The 25,830-nt window shown below is 33.7% G+C and overlaps 4 protein-coding genes across 4 annotated transcripts in view; 2 read left to right on the top strand and 2 right to left on the bottom strand.

Moving 5' to 3' along the window:
• Nucleotides 1-25,830, top strand: part of LOC138317395 (small ribosomal subunit protein eS19) — a 332,587-nt gene that overhangs the window by 66,231 nt on the left and 240,526 nt on the right. The window lies entirely within an intron of this gene.
• On the bottom strand, nucleotides 6,631-8,498 carry LOC138317389 (uncharacterized). The gene is made up of 3 exons (XM_069259015.1): nucleotides 8,344-8,498; nucleotides 8,049-8,230; nucleotides 6,631-7,694 (listed from the first exon to the last, which is right to left on the bottom strand). The coding sequence occupies exons 1-3, from the start codon at nucleotides 8,412-8,414 to the stop codon at nucleotides 6,979-6,981; spliced, it is 969 nt and encodes a 322-aa protein (XP_069115116.1). The 5' UTR covers nucleotides 8,415-8,498; the 3' UTR covers nucleotides 6,631-6,978.
• LOC138317388 (uncharacterized) lies at nucleotides 13,604-15,251 on the bottom strand. The gene is made up of 3 exons (XM_069259013.1): nucleotides 15,124-15,251; nucleotides 14,787-14,968; nucleotides 13,604-14,533 (listed from the first exon to the last, which is right to left on the bottom strand). The coding sequence occupies exons 1-3, from the start codon at nucleotides 15,192-15,194 to the stop codon at nucleotides 13,818-13,820; spliced, it is 969 nt and encodes a 322-aa protein (XP_069115114.1). The 5' UTR covers nucleotides 15,195-15,251; the 3' UTR covers nucleotides 13,604-13,817.
• LOC138317387 (toll-like receptor 4) lies at nucleotides 17,145-25,631 on the top strand. Its single transcript, XM_069259012.1, has 3 exons — nucleotides 17,145-17,356; nucleotides 19,005-19,061; nucleotides 20,168-25,631. Exons 2-3 carry the CDS (start codon nucleotides 19,037-19,039, stop codon nucleotides 22,813-22,815), a joined length of 2,673 nt encoding a protein of 890 aa, XP_069115113.1. The 5' UTR covers nucleotides 17,145-17,356; nucleotides 19,005-19,036; the 3' UTR covers nucleotides 22,816-25,631.

Genomic DNA, 25,830 nt, shown 5'->3' with positions numbered 1-25,830 from the left:
TTTATCTTCGCAAAACAGAAAAAAAGGTTGTGCTGAAACGGAAATCTATAAACTTTGAAATCATCGGACTGAGAGGTAGTTTTCGTCTGAGCAAGTAATAATTTTGACGATCAATTTCTAAAATATCTTTAAGCGTATGGGAGCATTACTAAGGCAAGTCTAGTATTCTTATAAGATACATGGGGTTTTGTAAACCACCTTTATCGCGTGCGATATACTTTCGAGAAATCATATTTCCACCAATCAATATCTCTACATTTTTTGTATTGATAGGAAAAGCCAAGGTTTTTTTTATATCTAAAACAATATCGAAATAAAGTAGCTGCAGTCACAATCTTATCATTTTGTATATCAGAAAATCCGCTCTGTGTATATCGTCGTTAACTCTATCTGGTTTGGCCAACAACACCCACAAGATGATTTATTTAACCAGCTCGAATGGCTGCTGAAAATTTAGATTAGCAAATTGCTTCTGTAGCTAGCTATCTGTTCGCATATGATAAAGCTATGCTATTGTTAAATCTCCGGATATAATATTACATATTACATCAATTACAACATTATTTCTACTATTAATAGCTATAAAACAAAGTACTCAACATATAAAGATAATCTATGTACTTATTAACTATCATTGTCTCGATGGGTTTTTAAAGCACAATCCATTATACGATTAAGAACTCTGGTAGGGTTTGGTTTCGTTTGGTTGTATTAAGTAAAACGTCATATTAACAACATCCATGGTAATTTAAGGACGTGTCAGATATATAGGTGGAGGAAAACCGGAGTACCCGGAGAAAAACCACCACAAGTTGTTAGTATCTGCCCACTGCCCAACACGAGATTCGAGCTCACAAAAGTAGAGGCCTTATGTTAACCTGTCGAGACATTTTGACCACCACGGCACTGGTAGCATGCATAGTATTGTTTTTATTTAGAATTCCTTTTGCAAAAATGCATTGATTCTTCAATAGTGCACGTATAAGGAAATAAAAGAATCAAGACAAAGGTAACATCATGCCCATAGTTTCAAGTACATGTTTTGAGTTTAGATAATTGTTAAAGACAATTCTTTAGAGAGCAAGTCTTTGTGTGAATGAAATTTGGTTGATTATCCGATAAGGAAATAAAACAAGCAGAAACAAAATGTTGCAAAGTAGTATTATAACAATAAATTAATAATATGAAATCCAATGTTTCCTTGTATGACAATCCTCTATTTCATTTGCAGATACAAGAACATATGGAGCGCCATCTACAACTACAGAAATATCTACAAGTACATCTGCAACGCCATATAAAACAACTTTAGAAGCATCGTCAAGTACATCTGCGGCGCCATCTACAACTACAGCAACAAGTACATCTGCAGCGCCATCTACAACTACAGAAACAGCTACAAGTTCATCTGCAGCGCCATCTACAACTACAGAAACGGCTACAAGTACATCTGCAGCGCCATCTACAACTACAGAAACGGCTACTAGTACATCTGTAGCGCCATCTACAACTACAGAAACGGCTACTAGTACATCTGTAGCGCTATCTACAACTACAGAAACGGCTACAAGTACATCCGTAGCGCCATCTACAACTACAGAAACGGCTACTAGTACATCTGTAGCGCCATCTACAACTACAGAAACGGCTACAAGTACATCCGTAGCGCCATCTACAACTACAGAAACGGCTACAAGTACATCTGGAGCACTATCTACAGCAACTATAGAAACATCGACGACAAGTATGTTTTCCTCAAATGTTTACAAAATTAGTTAAGAATTTTTGCCGTCCTTACATGACTATAGCTGTTAATAGGACGTTAATAAATCAAACAAACTAATAACTTTTAACGGATACTTCAAACTTTCTTTGCCTGATCATAAAAGGCGACCGATTTTAGTGTCGCAGTGTCTTTATAATGGGTTTTTTTGGCACCACTTCAGTGGTATGTTTTGATCAGTTTATTTTTGTTGTCCGCAAATATATTGAACCTTTTTCTAGTATCTTCCCACGATTGTTAAAAGTATGCGTTAATACCAAATTTACCAAAAAACCAATTGAAAGATTTATATCTTTCGGAGAAATATTTCAGATTCAACATAAGTAAAGCAAAAGGCTTATAAATAATTTGTCTATTTTTTTGTTAGATTAATTAACTTCCAATTAACAGCCATGGTCATTTCAGATTCAACATAAGTAAAGCAAAAGGCTTATAAATAATTTGTCTATTACTTTTACTGAAATTTCAAAATTTATAACCGGTATGTTTTCGGAGAACGAAAATTGCTAGTTTTTGTTGTTTTTTTGTTTGTTAGATTAATTAACTTCCAATTAACAGCCATGGTCATGTAAGGATGACCTCTCATGTATGCAGTGTGTTGCGTGTATGAAGTGTTAGGGTCGTGTTTTGGGAGACTGCGGTATATTCGTGTTGTGTCTTCTTGTATAGTGCACTTTTAAAGCATTTTTTTAAAAATATGATTATAAAAATATCTATTGATTAACTTTCTCGTCACGCATCTAGCTTCCTGTGTTCAGCCGTATCTTTACAATGGTGGGTTTGGCTCCTGCCTGTACACTAGTACGCATGAGGATAACTGGCAGAATGCCAAACAATACTGCGAGAATATGTCGGCTATATTAGTGGTGGCTGCAACGGCAACACAACAACTGGCATTGGGAACGTTGATTGGACCACTGGTTGGTGGTAAGAGATCTCTCATGGATTTTTTTACCTCAAAGGTGGTAAGGTATTGTAAAATATTTACAGTTTGCACTGACATGGACTCAATAACCATGCTTTCTATTATTATCATTATCGGTGTATAATGTTAGAATGACTCGATTCCAATCAGCTGTTCAATCTAATTCGTTGACGATGACGGGAGAGAAAAAATATGGGTATTTTAATAAAAAATATGCAACTGCCGCGGGAAAAATAATATTGGTTTACTTGAAAAACTGTAAATATAAGGAATAGATGTTTATTTTGTTGAGGTTATGAGGGTATAATGATAATGGAGCCCGTGTAAATTTTATGTATCCCGGCTTCGCCGGGGTTACATAACTTACACGTGCTCCATTATCATTATACCCTCATATTCTCAACAAAATAAACATCTTTTCCCTAATTAAATGTTCGGATATCACTACCTGTTTTTGTTTTTGTTTTCCTTTCCTTAGGAGGTCATGAGGGTATAATGATAATGGAGCCCGTGTAAATTTTATGTAACCCGGCTTCTCATATTCTCAACAAAATAAACATCTATTCCCTAATTAAATGTTCGGATATCATTACCTGTTTTTTTTTTTTTTTTTTTTTTTTTTTTTTTTTTTTTTTTTTTTGGGGGGGGGTGGTGTTATTTTTTGTTTGTTGTTTTATTTTCTTCTTAACCTTCATTTCTAAGAGAACACTCCTTTGATAATTCTATTATACATATAAAATATATTATTGTATAAGAATAATCTCTTATAATACTCCTTACCCAGTTTCAGAAACTTGCTTAAATAATTATGCATAAATAATATATTCGCGTAAATATGCAATATGGACATCCAAAATAATATCAGTAAGGTAATTTCTGTAGAAAGTAATGGTTACAAGGTTTAATTTCTTTACGTCACATTTGAAAAACACAATGAATGGTTTTTTGTTTACATTGGAATTTTGGTTTTAGAGTTCTGGGTTGGTGCATCATGGGATAGCGATGTCGGTGGATTTGCGTGGTTATCAGGATTGCCTCTAAAACAAGAAACAGTGTCCAGTAAGGAAGGGTGTATGAAAATTAACGACGGTGGCGTGCTATCGAATGGCGATTGTGGAAAAACACTTAAGATAATATGCGAGGCAACAGCTGATGATAAACGATAAATATTACATATTATACTAAATAATAATATGAAATATTAGCATATTCATTTTTTGCTTTAAAATAATGTTTTAAATGACACTAAAATGTTGTTTCGCACAGGATCCTTGTTTTTAGCCTTTCGTCCGTGTTTTCAATGGTGATGACATGGTTTTACCACATCAGAGACTGGCAATACCGATGTACTACAAAGTTATTTACTTTGTAAACCCCAGAGGTTTGGAGGCTTTTTACTTCATGGAACAAATATGTTTTACATGTATTTTCCAGGGTGTTTTTTACTTCGTAAACCCCAGTGGTTTTGCGGTTTTGTACCCTTTGTAAACCCCAGTGGTGTGGCGGTTTTGTAGCCTTTGTAAACCCAAGTGGAATGGTGGTTTTGTACCTTTTGTCAACCCCAGTGGTGTGGCGGTTTTGTACCTTTTGTAAACGCCAATGGTTTGGCGGTTTTGTACTCTATGTAAACCCCACATTTTCATTTTGGTGTATTATTTCATGAAACAAATATTGTTTTATATGTATTTCACGTTTAAAGTTTATCATGTATTATATTGGAATATCATTCGCTGTCGATTTAATAAATACTCTGTCACCCTTCGAGAGGATGGCCTTATTCATTCAATATGGTTGTTGAGTTGTTACTTGTTAGTGTATAGATACATTAATGTTTATATATCATCCTCCCTTATAACGCTTTGAATGAGATATAAATATTAGTTACCAATTATTTTATTGATAATAATGAAGTGATATAGTTATTCAGAACAAAACATATGTATGAGTAAACTTAACATTCTTGTACATTTCCTTTACGCTATTGCATGCATAATAATATTTAAACAACGGTGTGAGTGGCGTATATACCAACTCTAGGAAGATCAAATCTCCCCTACAGCACTGGTTCTTGTGAAAACAATTATCTACATAACGGAAGACTAATGTCTTTTTAAGTAAGATATCATATAGACTGTTAACTGTTTTGGTCCATGATGATGGCGACGTTGGTAAGTAATGATGATGATAATGATGATACAGTATGATGATGATGCTGGGATGATGAGGATGTTGGTGATGATAATGCTGCGGCTGCTGCTGCTACTACTACTGCTGCTGTTAATGATGATGATGCTGATGATATGATGATGAGATGATGATGATGATGATGATGATGATGATGATGATGATGATGATGATGATGATGATGATGATGATGATGATCAAAAGTATATTATGATGATGATGATGATGATGATGATGATGATGATGATGATGATGATGATGATGATGATGATGATGCTGATGATCAAAAGTATATTATGATGATGATGATGATGATGATGATGATGATGATATGATGATGATGATGATGATGATGGTGATGATGATGATGATGATGATGATGATGATGATGATGATGATGATGATGATGATGATGATGATAATGATTATAATGATGATAATGATGATAATGATAATGATGATGATGATGATGATGATGATGATGATGATGATGATGATCAATGATATGATGATGATGATGATGATGATGATGATGATGATGATGATGATGATGATAATGATAATGATTATAATGATGATGATGATGATGATGATGATGATGATGATGATGATGATGGTCAAAAGTACCTTATCAGGAGATAATAGGGTAATTTTATCCACCAATTAGATAAATGTGGTTTGCTACATTTTATTCGTGTCCGTATCCTCGTGTATACATGCACATAATACATTGTACATAGACTTAAGTGTTTAATCACATCACGCCACATCTCAAGTGTTCCGTGGTTGGACCTACCATCATGTAATTTACAATCATGTTAACAACAACATTTCACAATATGCCATTTATATATATTATTTAATCCAGTCACAGATTTTGTTTGGTGAAAATAACCAGACAATTGCCTTAGTGACGATCATAGTATGTGTAATGAATCTGTTTTAAGTGTCATAAAACCATAATTGAAAGCCTGGCATGGGAATATTGTCTACTGTTTCTTAGGTTAGTACTCTGTATTAAAACTAAGGCAGGCAGCCATCTTCTAGTGTATAAACTATTGACAATGTATAGTCGGCTGTGTCTCATTGTGATGACAAATTCGCACACTATTACGTTTTACAAATGTGGTCCTCTGTGGAGGGATACATCTAGAATTGACCTCCATAGATAGAGTTAAAATAAATCGTTCCAAATATTCTATTATACTTAACAAAATCAACACCATCAAATTATCTAAATGACGTAACCAATACAGCTATTTGTCAACACCGATGCTAAATCCATCAGACTGCCCTCATTGATATCAACTCTATGTCCTCACTCCACAATATAAGCCAAAATCATTCAAAATGGCTGCACGACACATTTTAAAGATTTATTTATTGCTTGAGGCATCTTAAAAAGCAACATCATTGCCATTGTTGGTTGATGTTGCAGAAGACGTCCACTTCCGTTAACGTGCGGTGCTTCCAGGATATATCTTCATTATTGATTATAATAGGATATATTAATTAAGGGAAATCTCTGAGGTGACGTCCTTCTGATTCCAGTGAAACTAACTTGTTCAATGTCTTATGATAAATAGACCATTCTAAACGAAGGTGGGGTATAATAATCGGTGACACTGCATATAACGCAAGTAAAATGTTGTGACTTGATAATATACATATAGTATTGTCAACATATATAGGGGATAGCTCTTCTCTTTAATAACATATAACAAGCGCAATTGATCTTAAAGTTTAAATAAGTTTATTCATTTCAATAAATAACTCAATAAATACATACTGTATTATCATTTAACTCAATTGATTGAAACATCACAGTAAAACATTAGAGGTAGATAACAACCATACTATCATTTTTTTTTTTTTTTTTTTCTTTTTTGAGAACCTTACAAGTATATGCCATTATCCATATCACAAATTGAACATTTGTTGTTTTACATAATGAAGAAACATACATTATCACACACGCATCTAAATATAATTAGAATTTGACACAACCTGTTATAAGCACGGAAGTCACATGTTCAATATCTCGTTACAAAATCGTTACCCGTATCACCGAAGTGTGAGATAGTTTTTAACATGTACCGAATGAGTTGGAGGACACAGCATACACTTTGTCAGTATCTACATCCACCGGCTCACCTTTATACATCATCACAAGGGGAATTCCTGGTTTCATCATTTTATTCATAGCAGCGAACTCTGTAGCTGAAGAATTTTCAAATGGACTTGAAAACCCAACCTTTTCTCCCGCGGGAACTTCACTTGCCAATTGCCGAAATAATCCTTTGGCCACACTTTTATCATCTGCATATAGAGGCGCTATTTGGTTGTACGAGTCCTGAGACCGTAACACACCATACCCACACACCTTTCCATCACGCATGGCTACATAGGTCCTAGACTTCTCGTGTTCTATCCAATTCTTTATGTACTCCTCTCTGGGCAGTTTGTGGATGCCTGTATCATACTGAAGAAGATCCGATACCCTGACCTGGGACATGGGTACCACAGTGAAATCCTCCTTTACCTTATTCCTACATGTCCGTGGATCTATGTGTCCGTAGTTGTACCACGTCATGTATGCTTTGTTCGGTTTGACGCCATGTTCCTCTTTAATTTTTTCCTCATAATATGGCCAGACGAACGTTCCTAGGTTACTGTTACCGACGGCCTGGTTCACTTTTCCGTATAGCTGCAATCCGACATTGGAATTTCTGTATTCCTTTTTCACCATCCACAATCCCATCGTAGCCATGTCTTTGGCGTGGGAGAGGTAACCGTGGGATCCTAAAATATATTGAATGATACTTTAATTCAATTATGTGGTGGATTGTAATATTCATCTAAAATGTTCGTCATTTTCGGATCGATTAAATGAAGACACATTTAAAGAAAACAAATTCAGTAACTAATTTTGAATAGTAAAATATATTCATGTTGATATGTGTATGTACGTATTTTTGTAACGTGTGTACAAGATCAAAATTTTATGAAAGGTCTAACTATAGAGATATTATATTTCAAAGCCCCCTATGCCTACATTTTGGATAATACTTAATTTTTTTAATAAAAATTATACTTTTGAAAATTAAAAAATAAAATAAAAAAAAGCAAAAAAGAAAACAAAAACCATTTAATTACCTATGATTTCTCCGTCATCTTTCTCCGCCACGAAGAATCCTTTAGGATCTGTTTTAAATGCACATTCCGTATACGCCTTCTCCATCACCCACTTCTCACCGTCCAGAATCTGGTTGACAGCTGGTAAATCTTTGTTCTCCATTTGTCGTATTTTGTAGGAGATTGGTCTTTCATTTCTTAGGCTGGAAATAGGAAATAGACAATACAATCACCTAAAAACATAGTGTTTTTTTGGATAGCGATACCGAAGTGTTGGATTCGATCATTTATATATCATGTTTTTAAAATTAATTACCTTTGTGTAAGGTTTCCCCTAGTTATAGCTGATGCAGATCTCTGAATTTGTCTGGCTAGCGTACTGAACATATTTGCGATATACTAAGTGGTACAGATACTGTGCTGCATATGATCTTCTGGTCGTAATGTGATGCAGACCAGTGTGTATCGACACTTATATAGCCTATTAGGCGGATGTTTTTATTGGTATCAATGGGGAATCTAAAAGCCGAATTTCCCGTCGTCATCATCGGGGATTTAGTATTCCTACAACTTCCACCAAAAAAGCGTCATCATTATATCATTCACAATTATTTGATTTAGCGTCGGAAGAACCCTACGTAGGTAGTAGTTTATATTTCTATATTCAAGCGTTACTTCCTAGTAACAATGATACTAAGATAACATAAGTATAAAGTATACTGTGATATAATGTAGCATTTGATTTGATATTTAATGTTAAAGCCATACCCCTCCGAAATGGTATTCAATACATCATGAACACTTATTAATGATTCATGAACTTTCAAGAATATTAGCAAATTATGGTTCATGATAAAAAGTTCATGAATATTCATCAAATGACTTTCATGAACTCTTCTTGAAGTTTTACGAATCCATGAAACATTCATGACTGTTCGTGATCAATGTGTCAAAAATTATCCATGAAGGTTTATGCATGACTTATATTCATTAAAATTCTTTAAAAAATGAATGAAAATGTTTCATTCATTTTTAAGAATTTAAATAAATATCAGTTATGCATAAAGCTTTATGAATGGTTCTTGACATGCTACTTCATTCATTTTGATGAATTTTAATGAATATCCACTTAAGTCACATGCCTTGTCACATGACCACATGAGTCACAAGACTTCTATATACATTTTCCAAAATGTCACAATCCAAAATGGCTGCTGTATCTCCTGGCATGTGGAAGGGGAAACATTATTCATCTTAAGATGGAAGTTTTGGCACATTAGTGAATGGATTATTCCATTCCTGGATTTCTTTAAGCACAGATGAACACTTTTCAGTAAGGTTTGATTTATCTGCAGTTCTTTTTAACATGAAATTGTTGCACGCTGATATTGCTATAGTAATTATGCATAGATATTGGTACGTTTTTGTCATATGCTAATCTGCTTCGAATGTATTATGAAATTGATTGCTGCGTATCACTGAAAACAGATTTTGCCAGCACTTATCTGTGGCAGTATGAACATATAATGAACCCAGAAAACTTTTGGTGATTTCATGTTAAACTCCTCTGATGTTATATATTATTATATATAATACATATTGTCATAAGAATTTGTTTCATCAAATATTGAACTGATTCCAATAAAATTGTCATTGGTTTAATAGAAAATTTCAATTCTGAACCCTCAGTAGATATGAAATTTAGATCCCGCTGACTCCAACTTGCATTCATTAAACTTCATGAACACGACTCAAGTTCATGAATATTCATAGATTGTTTCAGTCCATGAATATTCATGAATTGTTTGTGAATACTGCTGCGACTTGTAGTTCATGAATAACTCATGAATTGTCATGAAAAACATTCATGATAATTTATGATGGTTTTAAGTTCATAAATATTTCTAAAATAATCATGAACATTTTATGAATTTTCATGTACAATTTATTTATGAAAGAATTTATGAACGTTAATGAAAATTTTTTCCTAAATTATGCATGACGTTTTAAGTTCATGAATTGCATGAAAATATTCATGAATAATTGAAGAATATTCATGAATAATTCATGAATTATTCAACAGTATTTCTAGGTAATTGTGTACAAAATAAAGTAAAACATAGGCTTTCTGCAGAATTTACAACATTTTGTGATCCCGAACGAAAAACACCTCTATCCTTCATATCCTCATGAATATTAAAGAGTATTTTTCTCTCATACCTACGCATTTTCGTTTTACAATTTGACAGTAACAAAAACCCATCTTTTTAAAAAAATATTGTAGGAAGACGACTGCATATTAATTATCTATATTTGAATATTACATGATATTAAACGGAAGTCCTGCTGTTGGCATCATTCATAGTAAAACCTGCCTGTTCTTGATCTTAACGAGAAAACAGTAATTTTCTTGACGCAGTGACGTCACGAGGTAGTCTTGAATAAATAGCCATGTCATGCAACCTCATTCGACATAAGGTATTACAAGGTATATAGTAGTAGGTATAAGATAATTAGACATTATTACTTGACCATTTTGATTACCCAAGGCTGATATAAGGACCATATATTGGTAATTTGATATCTTATAGAACATATGCTTTTGTCTGAAATTAATGTAGGTCCATAGTTTTGAAAACCGCGCCAATTTATTTGACGCTATACCGGAAGCTGCCGAGGTTGTTTTGAATTCCAGAATTGTCTCCAAGACTCTAAGACATTCCACTTGGATATTTTTTCGATAGGCGAAAATTGTCTACATATATTATTTTTTGTTTAAAATCATGAATATATCAAATTAAATCAATGAAGTGAAAATTAGATGATATCTCTGAGGTTTTTTGAGGTCACTGCCGTACGGATTTCCTTAAAACACAAAATTTGGAGAAAATCATAATCCCAAAAGTATGGAGCTACCTTAACGATATAGTTACATCATTATTTTATTTATATTTCACATTTACTGCAAATTAATCACCGATAAACACACTATGACAATTTGCGGTTTGGAAAACCTCATTTAACTTCAATATACTATAAATACTATTATCCTGAATTTCTAAAAACTAATATTACAAGATGTAATGAAAAAAAAAAGTTGTTTTTGCCCCTGCTTCAACTAGTGATATTTTGTATACCTATATATCACTTCTGAGGTGAAGTTGATTATAACTAAGTTGATCAAAAGTGTGTACGCATCGGGCCTTACGTTAGATGTTACTGTTGATTCGTAGATTGTGTTGCCTGTAAAACTTTAAAATATGCAAAAAATGTGTATTTCACAGGGTTCGACACATGTTTCTGTCACCAAATAACCATGTTACTGTGTTCAATAGCATTAATAGCAGGTACAAGAACCGTTTAATTGATCGAATGCGACTTTACCAAGGCATACAAATCAAGTCATTACTTTTTTACATTGATGACATCAAGTGAAAACAATTCACGTAAATAGCTTTCCATCGTATGTTGTTCCGACTTAGGAGTCAACGTTTTATAAAGTATATTTACGTTAACATCTGTTTCTCTTACGAGGAACAGAAATATATCGCATCACCTCTCAAGTTTCAGATTTTTCTTTTCATGACGAATTTCACAGTTCCCTCTGTACAAAGAAACAATTTTAGCGTAAACAGACGTGAGAAGGCGTTGACTTCTAAATCAGAACGCAGAAAATATCTAACCCGATGATGATATCAATGACGTCATGATCAGAAAGGGAAACAACTCCGCTTTGCCAAACACATAATTTTTAGTTATTATTTAAAAATGTTTAGTGATGATCAGTCACTCCTGTTATATCATTATATACTTTTTCATATTAATTCTGACTTTTAGATAGGACAAATATTTCAATTTATCATACCACTACGAGAAATGAGAATGGTGGGAAAACCCGACGTTATCGTGATGTCACCATAGAGACATTTTATGTAGAAAAAGTAAACGTTTACAAACTTTGGAGAAAATCCGCTCAAAGTTTTCAAGCGATTTCTTTCATACGCCGCTGAAAAAAAAAATGAAAAAAAAATAGTCAAGCAATTAAGGTTTTTGATTACATTTTACAATTTAGTTTAACGGTTGCTAATTTGTTCGATTTTTCAAAAAAAATAAACACTAAAATATTTGTGTTTTATTAGTCAATGATGGTGCATGTACTTAGGTTAATTTGATATAAACGTTTTTCACTTATTTAGATACAAAACCGAACATATGATTTATGGCATGACCGTTTACCACTGATTACATCTTACGGAGAGCTCCGGGATCCTGAATAAATCTTAGACTTAAGTTTCGACTTAGCCAATCATAACTGATGTAACTTTTTGTAACGCCACCTTTGATTGGCGTTGTATAAACTTTAAATAATTTTGACCTTAAGACTGTTACATGATCCTGAGGCCTGATAGCAGCAATCTGGCTGACTTCTGGACCCCTAGAGTGATAAGGGGCGCGATATCAAAATCGTCAATTAATAATCTCTAGATATTGAAAAATTGTATTGTATTGAAAACGTACTCATTTTGGAACACTAAATATTTTTGGGCAATTTTGATTTTGGAGAGATGAGTTTGTACATTCTCAGTAATAGCAAGTGCAACGTTCAGAAAATGGAAATATCTAAAAAAAAAACAAACAAAAAACAAAAAACAAAAAAACTAAACGTTACAGTAAAACACACTAAAACAAACTCACAATTACCTTAAATACTTCAAACCATAAAATGTTGATTTATATGTTTGGCTTATTGGCCAGTTATGAGAGCGATGGGTTTTATGATGAAAAATATTCATCATTTATCACTTTATATGGAAAGAGTGGGAGGAAGGATGAGTTTGTGCGTGTGTATAATTTCCCGGAAGTTTGCCAAGTGCCACTTCACATCTTCCTCGGCGAAAATTGTGATTTTCTCGATCTTTTTCATTCTATAAATACACATCCAAGTACGGAAATAAAATAAGATTCTTTCATTATGTATACATGGAGGATAGGGTTATTTGAGGGTCACAAGATGTGGTAAAACCCGAGTGTTGCCACCATCACATCACTCCCAAGTGACCCCAGTCGCATCACGCTCCACAGTGACCTCAGTCGCATCGCACCCCAAGGTACGGCCCAGCGGAGGTCTTTCTTCCACGAACCTATCAGATTATGTGAAAATATGAAGCAGAACAAATGCAATCGTGATGTCATACATTATGATTTGAAAACACAAATTAAATGTTTATACTGCATGCATGCCGGTTTATAATGATGTTAGTCGATTAGCTGATTTGACATTAGACTTATCATTAGGCATAATTACTTCGTAACGGGAATTTTGTTGATTTTTTTAAATCGCACCTCAAATTGATTTTATTTTCATCAAAGAATTTCTGTTGCAATTCTGTCAAAAATATTTTATTATCTATAGTATAAAATGATGATAATTACTGAATGTAGAATGTTTTCAATCACGGAACTTTGAAGAGAAAACAAAATACAAACATTTAATTGACATGAAAGTTCTGCCTTCTACATTGTGTGCTACAACTGATTTCAATACATAAAAAAGATACAACACCATACACTTGTAGTTTCATAGGAAATACATCGTATTTTTATTATCAATAAAACAAATAACATTATTGTAAATAAAAATGTTGTTTTACATAATGAAGAAACATACATTATCACAAACGCATTTAAATATAATTAGAATTTGCCACAACCTGTTATAAGCACTGAAGTCACATGTTCAATATCTCGTTACAAAATCGTTACCCGTATCACCGAAGTGTGAGATAGTCTTTAACATGTACCGAATGAATTGGAGGACACAGCATACACTTTGTCAGTATCTACATCCACCGGCTCACCTTTATACATCATCACAAGGGGAATTCCTGGTTTCATCATTTTATTCATAGCAGCGAACTCTGTGGCTGAAGAATTTTCAAATGGACTTGAAAACCCGACCTTTTCTCCCGCGGGAACTTCACTTGCCAACTGCCGAAATAATCCTTTGGCCACACTTTTATCATCTGCATATAGAGGCGCTATTTGGTTGTACGAGTCCTGAGACCGTAACACACCATACCCACACACCTTTCCATCACGCATGGCTACATAGGTCCTAGACTTCTCGTGTTCTATCCAATTCTTTATGTACTCCTCTCTGGGCAGTTTGTGGATGTCTGTATCATACTGAAGAAGGTCTGATACCTTGGCCTGAGACACGGGTACCACAGTGAAATCCTCCTTTACCTTATTCCTACATGTCCGTGGATCTATGTGTCCGTAGTTGTACCACGTCATGTATGCTTTGTTCGGTTTGACGCCATGTTCCTCTTTAATCTTTTCCTCATAATATGGCCAGACGAACGTTCCTAAGTTACTGTTACCAACGGCCTTGTTCACTTTTCCGTACAGCTGCAATCCGACATTGGAATTTCTGTAGTCCTTTTTTACCATCCACAATCCCATCGTAGCCATGTCTTTGGCGTGGGAGAGGTAACCATGGGATCCTGTGGGTTATAACATTATTGATACTTTAGTCTTGTTATCGCGAATTCGAGTACAGATTTATTATTAAAATATGTTTGTTAAAATCAAATTCAAATCACATTGTCAATAATTAGATTATGCAAAATCCCATTCCCTGAAGGCCTTAAACCAAATGTAAAACAAGCAACTATAACTGAAATTTAAAGGTAGCAAAATAGGGTAAACAACTCACGAAGAACAAGCTAGAAAAGAACAGAATAAAAGTAAATATACCTATGATTTCTCCGTCATCTTTCTCCGCCACGAAGAATCCTTTAGGGTCTGTTTTAAATGCACATTCCGTATACGCCTTCTCCATCACCCACTTCTCACCGTCCAGAATCTGATAGACTGCTGGTAAATCTTTGTTCTGCATCTGTCGTATTTTGTAGGAGATTGGTCTTTCATTTCTTAGGCTGGAAATAGGAAAGAAAATAACAGCTGTTTTAAAAAACAGACATACTGATAAAAAAAACTATGTTAATTTAAAGAAACACATATCAGTGGCATAAGTGGCATCTATTCGATTATTGATGCTTCTGAGCTGATAAACTACATAAAGTGAACGAACCATTTTGTGAAGTTCCCCTTGGTTACGGCTGTAGTAGATCTCGTCAGTTGTCTGGCTAATGTGCTAAACATTATGTGTATTTAAATCAGAACAAATGTGTGTATAACATTGCTTGGCTCGAACTGTCGCTTATATTCATGTATGTGTGGGAAAGCCGGTCTCATCTAAAAATAGATAGGGAATCACGTTTAATGGCATGACTTAGTGTCGTACAAGCGGAAAATCCCCAATACATTGTTCAACGGGTCGTCTACATAATCCCCTATAGCAAGAGACAAGAAATGGTATATTTTAAAAAAAATCCCATAATATGCATAATGTGAATCATTTATCACAATTATTCTCGCGTGATATAATATATCACATTATGTAGGACCACACCGCGAGGTTAGTCTCGTTGAAGTATCGTATCGACCTGGATCAAAGAAGCTTAGAGTTCTTCAAATAAAGATAAAAAAAATCTGTAGTTGTCATTTGCGTATTTTTCCAAAACATTAGATTTTTATTCTTTGTAGAATTAGTTATATCCTAATATTTTTTTCTCGTTATTTTCCAATAGTATTTTAGAACTCACAGAAAGTCAATTATAAAATGTAATCTAAATATCGCTATGGATGTACAGAATGGAGTCCCATGGATCCGTAGGTATATAGGCGTACTAAGGTCAATATGTAAGTCTAGGTCCGTGTATATTCAATCATAGTGAAGTCAGACCCTACGATGCGGTATCAACCAACGTTATCACAAAGTTCCTTGGCAGGAGTGTTTTATTACACATATAAACTAGGCCTCCATACGATTTCTTCAGGCCGCACTTGAAATTTTCATTCGGAACGGCAGGAATTTAGGATTTTGGAGTTTTAGAAAACAGCTAGTCACTGAGGGAAATGTGATGTTACCTAGATTAACTACGGAATCGTGTAAACTAGTAGACATGAGCAAATGCCATTTTTAATTTCTATGAGACAATATTGGCACTTTCAATAATATTTATTTTTCCACTAAACCCCGACTGATTAAATCGACCAATATTAAATTGAGTCATTTGCAGTGAACGATAGAAAGTAAAAAAAAAAAAAACACAGTCGATTGTCAATCAGAAGGGGTTACTTCCGCTTGCTTCAAATACGATTGTTTTTCAAATTTTCTTTTGTATCTGATTTCTTCAAAGAAAAACATTTAATATCCAAATATATACAGCTGTACACTTCGTAGCAGACTTGCGCAAGTTCCTTTTTTGTCCAGGATATAAGGAAATTATATTTAATAAAAAATGAAGGATTGACTACAATCATATATAGGTTTATGTGAGACTGGTGAGCTGATTGGCAGTTTATACCATTTGTCTCGAGAACTATTGAGGTTTATACCCCTATAAACCTAAATCTAACCTCCCTTCAGTGAGATATATATATTGTAAAACTGACCGGAGAATACATATGTTTATAGGGTTGTAACAAATATTTAAGTGACACTGTCTTAGGTGATGACATTGATCAAGGTGATCAGGAATAGATTCCCCATTTAAATCTCAATGAAGTAATATATAGTGACCATTTGCTGGGTTTTTGTTTTTTTGTTCGATATTCCCCCGTCACTACGGTATTTTATCATTATATACACTAACTATCTTTGGTTATAAGAGATTCTCACGTGAATGGTAATGTAATATGAAAGTCGGTGTATCAACCTAGCATTTCAGGGAGTGGATTATTAAATAAATATGTAGTCACGAGAGTGTGCTTTTATCTATAGTATATCTAGTAATAAAAATAGGCAAAAGCTTCAAAATTGTGTCTGTATATCAGAATCGAAATCCTACTCGCATATGACAATGCCATCAACAGACAATCATATGACGTCATGTTTTGAGTATGACGTAATTTTTAACATTTTCACCATAGGTATAGATGGCTGAATGGGTTTCTTATGTGACAAAGGTGCTTTTCAATACAATGACCTTTATGTTTACGCACCATCGAAGGTATCATTTGCTTTGCATTTTTATTTACTTCTCCTGAAATCAGAGAATGTTGAGTGGAATTTAAATATTGCTATCTCCTATACTGTAAATGGAATTCACTGTCATGCTCTAGTAGATATAACTTCCGCGGTAAGTCTGTGTATATATGTCACACACCATTATATGTATTGTGTGTTTCGGCTACCTTCTTGTCAACCAGGAAGTTTAAAAGTTCACGACTGTCGATTACGTCGAACTGACAGCACAAAGGTAAGCTATGTTTTAGTAGTATTCGTTTTATAATTTAATATTTGTTTTTTTGTTTGTTTGTTTTGTTGTTGTTGTTGTTGTTGTTTTGTTTTGTTTATTGTTTTGTTTTGTTTTTTGTATTTTCAATAAGCTGTCTAGGTAAGACAGTGTCTAACTTCGTTCTTATCAACAGTTTGTATCTCAAGGTAGGAATTGTTTCTATTTATAACATACAGGGTATGATTATAGCAGAAAATAATTAGAAAAACAACCTCCTGCGATATATATTTTCAACTTTACAGCTCTTAAGTTATAAAAAAATTTTAACGACACCTACTGAACATGAAGTGAATAACGGTTATGATAAATTATTTTCCTTGCAAACATGATTTAGCTCTGGACGTTTTGCAGTGCCCGGTTAACCACACGTAATCAGGGCTCAGTTGTTCAAAATACGATTCGGCTAACACAGTTTAACGACAATTTTCAAATCAAGATAAAATAATTTCTAATTATACAAATGTTACAAAATTTTAAAAGAATCTTAAGAACTCTATTCTTTACTTACTTGCTGAGTTTAGTAAATATATAAACACAAATTCTGCAGTAAATGAGAAATGATTAATCACTAATCATATGATTAAGCTAATCATGCTTTGAACAACCGGGCCCTGGTTGTAATTAGTTTGACAAAACATCCGGGGTATTACATATGTGTAGTAGCCATGATGCAATTTCCGGTTACAAGATTGAACGACCTTCTTTTGTAGATTTTTTTTGAATATTTTTTCAATGATAAATTCAAATAGCTAAGATTTTCATTACTGCTTATCTTTATTAAAATACCAAGCCTCGTGGTTTTTTTTATCAATAGTATAAATGTGATGTGAAGCAATAAATGTACAGTATCTCCCATTTTCCAGTTTAATGTTGAAAATGAAGAAATACGCAACATATTTCAAATCATCATGTTACGGCATGTTCTATACGTAATGTAACATGCAAAGTTAGTTACGACCTTAATGTCACATTGAGCTTATATTAACTTATGCTAAGGTTACGACAAATGTACAGTATCTCCCATTTTCCAGTTTAATGTTGAAAATGAAGAAATACGCAACATATTTCAAATCATCATGTTATGGCATGTTCTATACGTAATGTAACATGCAAAGTAAGTTACGACCTTAATGTCACATTGAGCTTATATTAACTTATGTTAAGGTTAGGACAAAATCGTAACTTAAGAAGCTTAGTAAAACATGCACAAGTTTGTTTCCTGTTCGATGCTTTGTAATTGTATTGGGGTTTTCCTAGTCACCAGCTATCACTCAAAACCAATTTGAATCAATAAAAAGGGTTAAAAACTATATTACAAAATAGTCACAAACTTGTTTATTTTGTGAGGAAATGATTTACGATTTATGTTGTATTTATAAATAACTTATGGGTTTGTTTTTTTAACTGATAGCGCATCGATATCGATTTAAAACCTTTTGCAAAATGTTTGATAAATTTAATGATATCTAGTTCGTTAAGATTTGTTTAAAGATACTACTCAAAAAATCACTTTTGCTCGTTTTAACAATTACATGGGTAATAATTGGGATTAAAAATTAAACGAGATATTGTGAAATTTGATTTTAAATCACATATATTCCGTTTGTAGGTCCGATCTGTCTATAACTTGACTTAAATACTATGGCGCAGTTTGAACTGATCTTCGGTGAGTATACATGTATTAAATTATGTAATGATCAACTTGATTATTATTTGTTTTCTTTTGATGTTGTAGAAATGTGATAGAAAATTCTAAATAAACTGCTTCTAATGATGAGAGTACACTCATATCCAATTCAGTGATTTTCTGTAAAATTACTGCGTCACTGTTTCAGCCAATTGGAGGCAGCGTTATTGTTTACGGCATAAGATATCAAAATTGTTAAGCCAGTGAAAATACTCGTTACAAGCAATATAACTCCTATTGTGTTTTGCCCATGTCAAATTGTGGTATTGATATATTCATAAAATATAATTAGGTAAACACATATAATATTAACAGATAAAATATGTTTTTATCCCAACGGCAGCGCAATGAATCTCCAACATATGCAGTGAGGTATACTAAACACCCTAGTTTGACACATTTACAATGCTTATTATATAATGTTTAGATAGCAAGTATTTTCTGTATACTGCCTCAAATAGTACAAGAATATATAAACATTTAGTAATCACTATACAATTAAATAATTATTTTTCCTTTGTTTCTGGCTTTCTGATTGTCCTATTTAATTTTTTTTGTATTCCACGATGATAAAAAAAATCTGGGAATGGCGCGGAAACCCGACGTTATCGTGACGTCACAATAGAAACATTGACGTTGCGTATTGATTTGGAAAAAAATAATCCCTTGGAAGAAATCAATAGAATCGTACATGTACATGTATTTTATTTTATAAAGTAGTCTGGAAAATTAATTAGAAGCATTGAAGTCACTATTTTTTAATTTCATCTGGGTATGAAAACAATTTTGTTTGCAATCTATTTGAATCCGCGTAGCATTGAAGTCACTATTTCTTAATTTTATCCGGATATGAAATAAATTTTGTTTGCAAACTTTTGTGAGAATCCGCTACGCGCATTCATACTGTTTGCAAACAAATTTTTTTTTCATAACCCGATGAAATTAAAAAATAGTGACTCCAATTCTTAATTGGATTCCACTTCTTCCCATCTAGAAGAGTATACAATGTACAATGTATGTACCAAATTGATTATGCTTTGATGATTACTTATTTGGAATACTATTTTTATGGTACCTGTTTGCAGGAATGATCTTCCTCGTTGGATGGCTGGGTGTACCTGCCATAACTGCACAGCCCTTTGAAGAAGGTGACGAGGATCCTGATAGCCAACCCTCATCAAAACAGTCCCATGTGATCTGGAGCCTGAGGTCCTTCTGTGTCAGTGAACCTCTCTGTACCTGCCACATTGCCAATGAAAACGATCTTGTGGCCGACTGCTCTAATTTGGATATCGAACTCGTGCCAACATTCCGTGATAATGTGACCATTATTCACCTGCAGAGGAACAGAATAACGGACTTTTCTGGAGAAGGAATACCTATGACGGTCAGGTATATTGATCTGTCGGACAACAGATTGCAATCATTCACCAGATTTCCCTTTGTAGGAATGGAACAATTAGAATATCTGGATCTACATGGTAATCACTTACAGTATACGAAAGATATCTATCCTGATAACGTTTTCAAGGGATTAACAAGTTTGAAGTATTTGAATCTAAAACTGCAGCATAACATGCTATTCACACTTTCAAATTTGCACTTTCCGGTAAGCATTTCTAAATTAGAAAAACTCGAGATGCTCCTTTTAGATGGAGTCGACTTGGTCGGATTTGTGGAGAACTTTAGGATGTTGACTAAATTACACACACTTGATTTATCTGGACAAACTGGGGTTTGTCATTTAAGAACTATACCATCCAATTTCTTTCAAAATATCTCTGATATAACTAAATTGGATGTGTCCGGTTGTAATATTCAGAAAATTGAATCTGGTACATTTCGTAATTTAAAAAATCTCCATACACTTAATATTTCATCTAACGAATGTCTCACATTTCGGATACTAGGAAACATCACCTATGACCTTCAATATACACCAGTTCGAGTGATTGATATTAGTCGCTTACATTGTACATTTGGACCAAGCACAGTGTTACACAAGGAGGATCTCGCATATCTCTTTTACACTAAAGTAACGCATATCTACATCGAAAGTAATCGGATAGCCATGCTTGAAACAGGGGCAGCTAAAACACTTCCAACAAGTCTAAAATTCGTATCTTTTTCAGACAATAATCTCTCTTTCGGACGTTATTATTTAGAATTAATGTCCGTGTTACCAAATATAGAAGTGGTCTATGCTACCCACCAGGGTCGTCCGCACAATTTAGAGACTGGCCGCAGTGATTGTAACGATTGGAGAGCTCCGCCGCCATCTTCTAAAATAACATTTAGTGGTTCCGCAGGGTTGATCGATTGCAATCGAAATCCTATCCGAAAGGTGAATCATAATAGCGGCGTTTTAGCAAAGTTTACCGTCCCTTACTCCTTAAAGGAGTTCTATTACAGCAACAATGCGATGAATTTTGAAATCGGTTCTTTAGACTTTAAGGAAAATAGCTTAGAGGTTTTAGATATCAGTAATAATCTCTTCCATTCATGGAAAGGTCCAATGAGCAATTTAAGGAAACTTCATTATGTCGACTTATCTCATAACTATTGTACTTACATATCAGAAAATTTCTTAATCGATAATTATGTCAAAACATTGTTAATTCAAAATAATCTTCTAGGATTGGTTCTTAATAAAGATAAAAATGGAAATATCTTCAGAAGTTTTACAAATTTAGAAAGGCTCGATCTATCTACAAATCACATATATGTATTACCGTCTCTTCTTCTAAAACATCAATACAAACTGCAGATTTTAAATCTGAGCAACAATGCACTTGGTGAGTTCAGTCTGGACCTGTCAGAAATGAAATACTTGCAATACCTCGACCTAACACACAATCAAATCAGATCAATAGGTCCTGACCAGCGAAAACAGATTGACGAATTAAGGAAAAATAATATAACAATTAATTTGCAAGGAAATCATATGGATTGTTCATGTGCAGAGCTAGAATTCATTAAATGGATGTCTAAAAATAGAGATATTTTCATTAATTTCTATACATACGAATGTGTGTTCCCCAATGGGACAAGTGCGTCTTTTTCAAACTTAGACGTAACCATGATCGAATTAGCGAAGTCATGTGACAGTTATATCGGGATCATTGCGGTGTTTGCATCACTAATATTATTAGTGTTATCTTTCACCATTTCCGGTATCGTATACCGATACAGATGGAAATTGCGATATTTATTTTACATGGCAAAGACACGATACAAAGGTTACGCGCCTGTTATCAATGCCGAGGACGAAGATGATTTCAAGTACGATGCGTTTATATCATATAGCTCAGACGATTTGGGTTTCGTCAAGAACGAAATACTCAGCAATTTGGAAGACGAACGAGGACTGCGGCTTTGTCTTCACCAGCGAGATTTCATTCCTGGCATGGAAATAGCACAGAATATTACAAATGCTATTAACCAGAGTAGGAAAACTGTGGTTGTGCTTTCACGAAATTATCTTAACTCTTATTGGTGTATATATGAATTTAATATGGCTCGGATGGAGAGTATATACGCGAGGGATGGAAACACGGTCCTGTTACTGATATTTTATGAGAAAATACCTGTCAGAGACTTACCGTTCATGATTTTGGATCACACAGAAAATGATTGCTTTATAGAGTACCCTGATGATGATATTCACGGCAAGGTGGTGTTCTGGGACAAACTGGCAGAGTGCATTTCACCGCGAAGAACGACATCACTGTAAAAAGTGGACCGCGTCTGCCGTGTCCCAAACAGATCATCTCGCCCGTACAAATGAGGGACCACCAACAAGATACTAGTTTTATGATAATTTTTTTTCTCCTTTGCTCCATATAAAATCAGGCATCAGTTATTGCTGTTAATAATAGGTCTGGAGCACATAATGTATAATATGAATATCATTACAGAAAGTGACTTAGAAAGGTATCCTTCGGTTTGGTACAAGCATATGTCTATTTTATTTCGACGATTGTACATAAATATTCCAAAGTACTTTTTTATCTTTGTAATAGAGATTTAAATTGTTTTGTTCATAGCTACGGTAGTTGGCTTTACATAAGTACTTACCAAAATATATATGTGAGTATGCGGATCGTTGTTTTTTAAACAATATGTACAGTATTCTGACTATTATGCATTAAACAACAAAATATATAAAAGTTTAAATTGCTGTGGTGATGTATCATTTATAACTATGCATGTTTCGCAATGGAAAAATCATGTGAAGTCTTTCATGATCAATTCCATAGCAGTTGATTATCGTTTATATTTATACACTCACAGTTTCAAGTTGTCGTTGTACCCATTCGAAACATCAATAGATTAACTGCATTTGCGAATTTTGTATTTTGTTTTTGTCTATATTTTGATAGTTTTTGTCTGAGAAACAATAGAGCGAAATCTTGAACTAACATATATTCAGAATATGTAGGTACCTCAGACACATCTTTAGGAGAAATAAAGGGTTTTTTCAAGGATGCTCTCTATATATAAATACTTAGCAAAAAATGGACAAATTAACTAGAATTCCACATTTTCACAATTTTTGGATATTTAGAATGGTTACCATCGCAGCAAGATAAGGTGCCCAACCAAGTACTAGTTGCTGTAGATAAAATATATACGTACTGTGCCTAGTGTCCTTTTTCAGCATCATTACCCGTATTGTTTAGAACTGTAATGTTACAGCCAACCCAGAACCGGACCCCAACCTTTGAGAAAGAGTAACAATCAATGAGGACTAGTACCTCGGCGGAGTATGCGAATTCTATGCCTACACTAAGAAGCAAATCAAATTTAATCATAATGTAAAACCTCTATCGTTATGATTACAGGTTTAAGTTACATTTGCCATAACTAGGCGAAACTTTTGACATGTAAATATTTTTCAGTTTAACTTTTGAAAAGCACGTGGTTTAAGGTGTCAAGCTATACAAATCATTCAAATGGAGCAATAGACATGTATGGTGCCTTATAAACATTTGCTACAACACATAATATATGTACTGTTAAATTCTTGTTTTTATATGTCTTATGTAGTTAAGGTGGAAATAAACCGGCACAAATCACTTTACAATTACTAATAACACTGCAGAAATGTGAATTGAAAATGTAGACGACAACTTGGGTCGTGGTCTGACAGTATGTAATAATGAATAATGTCACCGCACTGTAGATGTAAATATAATTAATTTCGACAGTACAGCACGTGTACGCATGCTTTAACTTGTAAAATTAAATCCAATGCATACTTAATCTTGCATTCCCAAAATGTTAATATTGTTTGTATTGAATAAAATATTTAAAGATGCTCCACCGCCTATAGAGTATAAAGGATATTCATCATTTGAACAATAATTGGTGTTAAATCGTGTATATATATGCCTTATTAAGACAAAAAATAACACAAAATAATTTGTTTCGCCTTTGGTACATGCGCAAGCAGTACTTCATTCCATATAGAATATAGTGCCATGGAATTTTTTCGGGATGCAATTAATTGTTTTTCATATTTTTAGCTTGAAGTAAAATTAGAAGCTCAAACTTTTCAATGGTGGTAATGGTGTAAAGTAAGTAACTTTTGTAACTGAAGAAAAATGCTATTTTGTCTGGTTCTGTTTTTGATAGTGAAAAAATATACCATTTGTCAGCGGTGGAGCATCTTTAAAGCTCTTTTTAATTCGCGAGTACAAAAATTACGGCGCAAATAACTTCAAAATATAAAATCTATCAAAAATGAAATATAATTAAACATCTCAAAGTTATTTCACGGTGTTAGTAAGATTTTGTATTGGGCATGTGGTATATATAATATGGCATGTGGTATATTTAATATGGCATGTGGTATATATAATATGGCATGTGGTATATATAATGTGGCATGTGCTATATATAATATGGCAAGAAAAGATGATTTAATCAACAGTTGTAGGGCTCCTGAAAGTCGGTCATGATAAATGTGTCATAAATCATCATATATTGTCGGACTGTTCATGTAAATACATTTGTAGTTCCCTTCCAAAAATACAGGTACAAGAAATTTGTTTTTGTTTTGCATCTGAATATTATGTCAAAGAGAGTATTTTAACTTATTATGTGCATATACAAGGGAGGCAACTCAATTTGCTCTATATACAAACTACAACAACAGTGCAAATAATATTCTACACAGTTTATAACATTTTGGGACTTCAAAGAAGTTAGTTTTATAAAGCAGATGGTCATTGTAAAGAGGTGATCGATTAGACAGGTTCTACCATATCTGGTGTTGAACAAGGTTTTACATTGTACAAAATATGTTTTGTGTGTATCCTCAAACTAAGTATAGTTTACATGTATATTAACATATAAAGTCTTGATAATGTTTCAAAACATACAACAATGTGATAATCGATTAAGTAACAATTTCATGTCGACGTTTTCGAAAAAAAAGATACTTCAAAGATAAAAATAATCGGTGCCAAATATCTGATTTTTTTCATATAATTATGTATATGTAATGTTACAAATGAAAAAATAAATAAAACAAATATGCGCTTTCGTTGCTTTTTATGAGATGTATTTAATGTTAAGAATATTAATCGACATATCCGGGATTCCCGGATGCGCTATATTTAGACGATCAGTTGTTTATAAACTGATTTCACCTACGCATGTAAATATTCTAGATCAATCCTCGGACATGTATTACTGTCTGACAGCATGCGTCATCAAACCACTTATGAATCTATTTATTGAC

The sequence above is a fragment of the Argopecten irradians genome, chromosome 3 (genome assembly GCF_041381155.1).
Source record: "Argopecten irradians isolate NY chromosome 3, Ai_NY, whole genome shotgun sequence".
NCBI lineage: Eukaryota > Metazoa > Mollusca > Bivalvia > Pectinida > Pectinidae > Argopecten > Argopecten irradians.
The sequence above is the reverse complement of the archived record's forward strand: the minus strand, read 5'-3'. Positions and strand labels throughout refer to the sequence as shown.

Bases quoted from the DNA above. Each gene is read 5' to 3' on its own strand.
- LOC138317389 (XM_069259015.1), bottom strand. From the start codon at position 8,414: ATGTTCAGTACGCTAGCCAGACAAATTCAGAGATCTGCATCAGCTATA. The intron at 8,231-8,343 runs GTAATTAATTTT...TCCTATTTCCAG, and splicing joins AGGGGAAACCTTACACAAAG to CCTAAGAAATGAAAGACCAA. The intron at 7,695-8,048 runs GTAATTAAATGG...AATATATTTTAG, and splicing joins AGATGACGGAGAAATCATAG to GATCCCACGGTTACCTCTCC.
- LOC138317388 (XM_069259013.1), bottom strand. From the start codon at position 15,194: ATGTTTAGCACATTAGCCAGACAACTGACGAGATCTACTACAGCCGTA. The intron at 14,969-15,123 runs GTTCGTTCACTT...TCCTATTTCCAG, and splicing joins AAGGGGAACTTCACAAAATG to CCTAAGAAATGAAAGACCAA. The intron at 14,534-14,786 runs GTATATTTACTT...TATAACCCACAG, and splicing joins AGATGACGGAGAAATCATAG to GATCCCATGGTTACCTCTCC.
- LOC138317387 (XM_069259012.1), top strand. From the start codon at position 19,037: ATGGCGCAGTTTGAACTGATCTTCG. The intron at 19,062-20,167 runs GTGAGTATACAT...ACCTGTTTGCAG, and splicing joins GCAGTTTGAACTGATCTTCG to GAATGATCTTCCTCGTTGGA.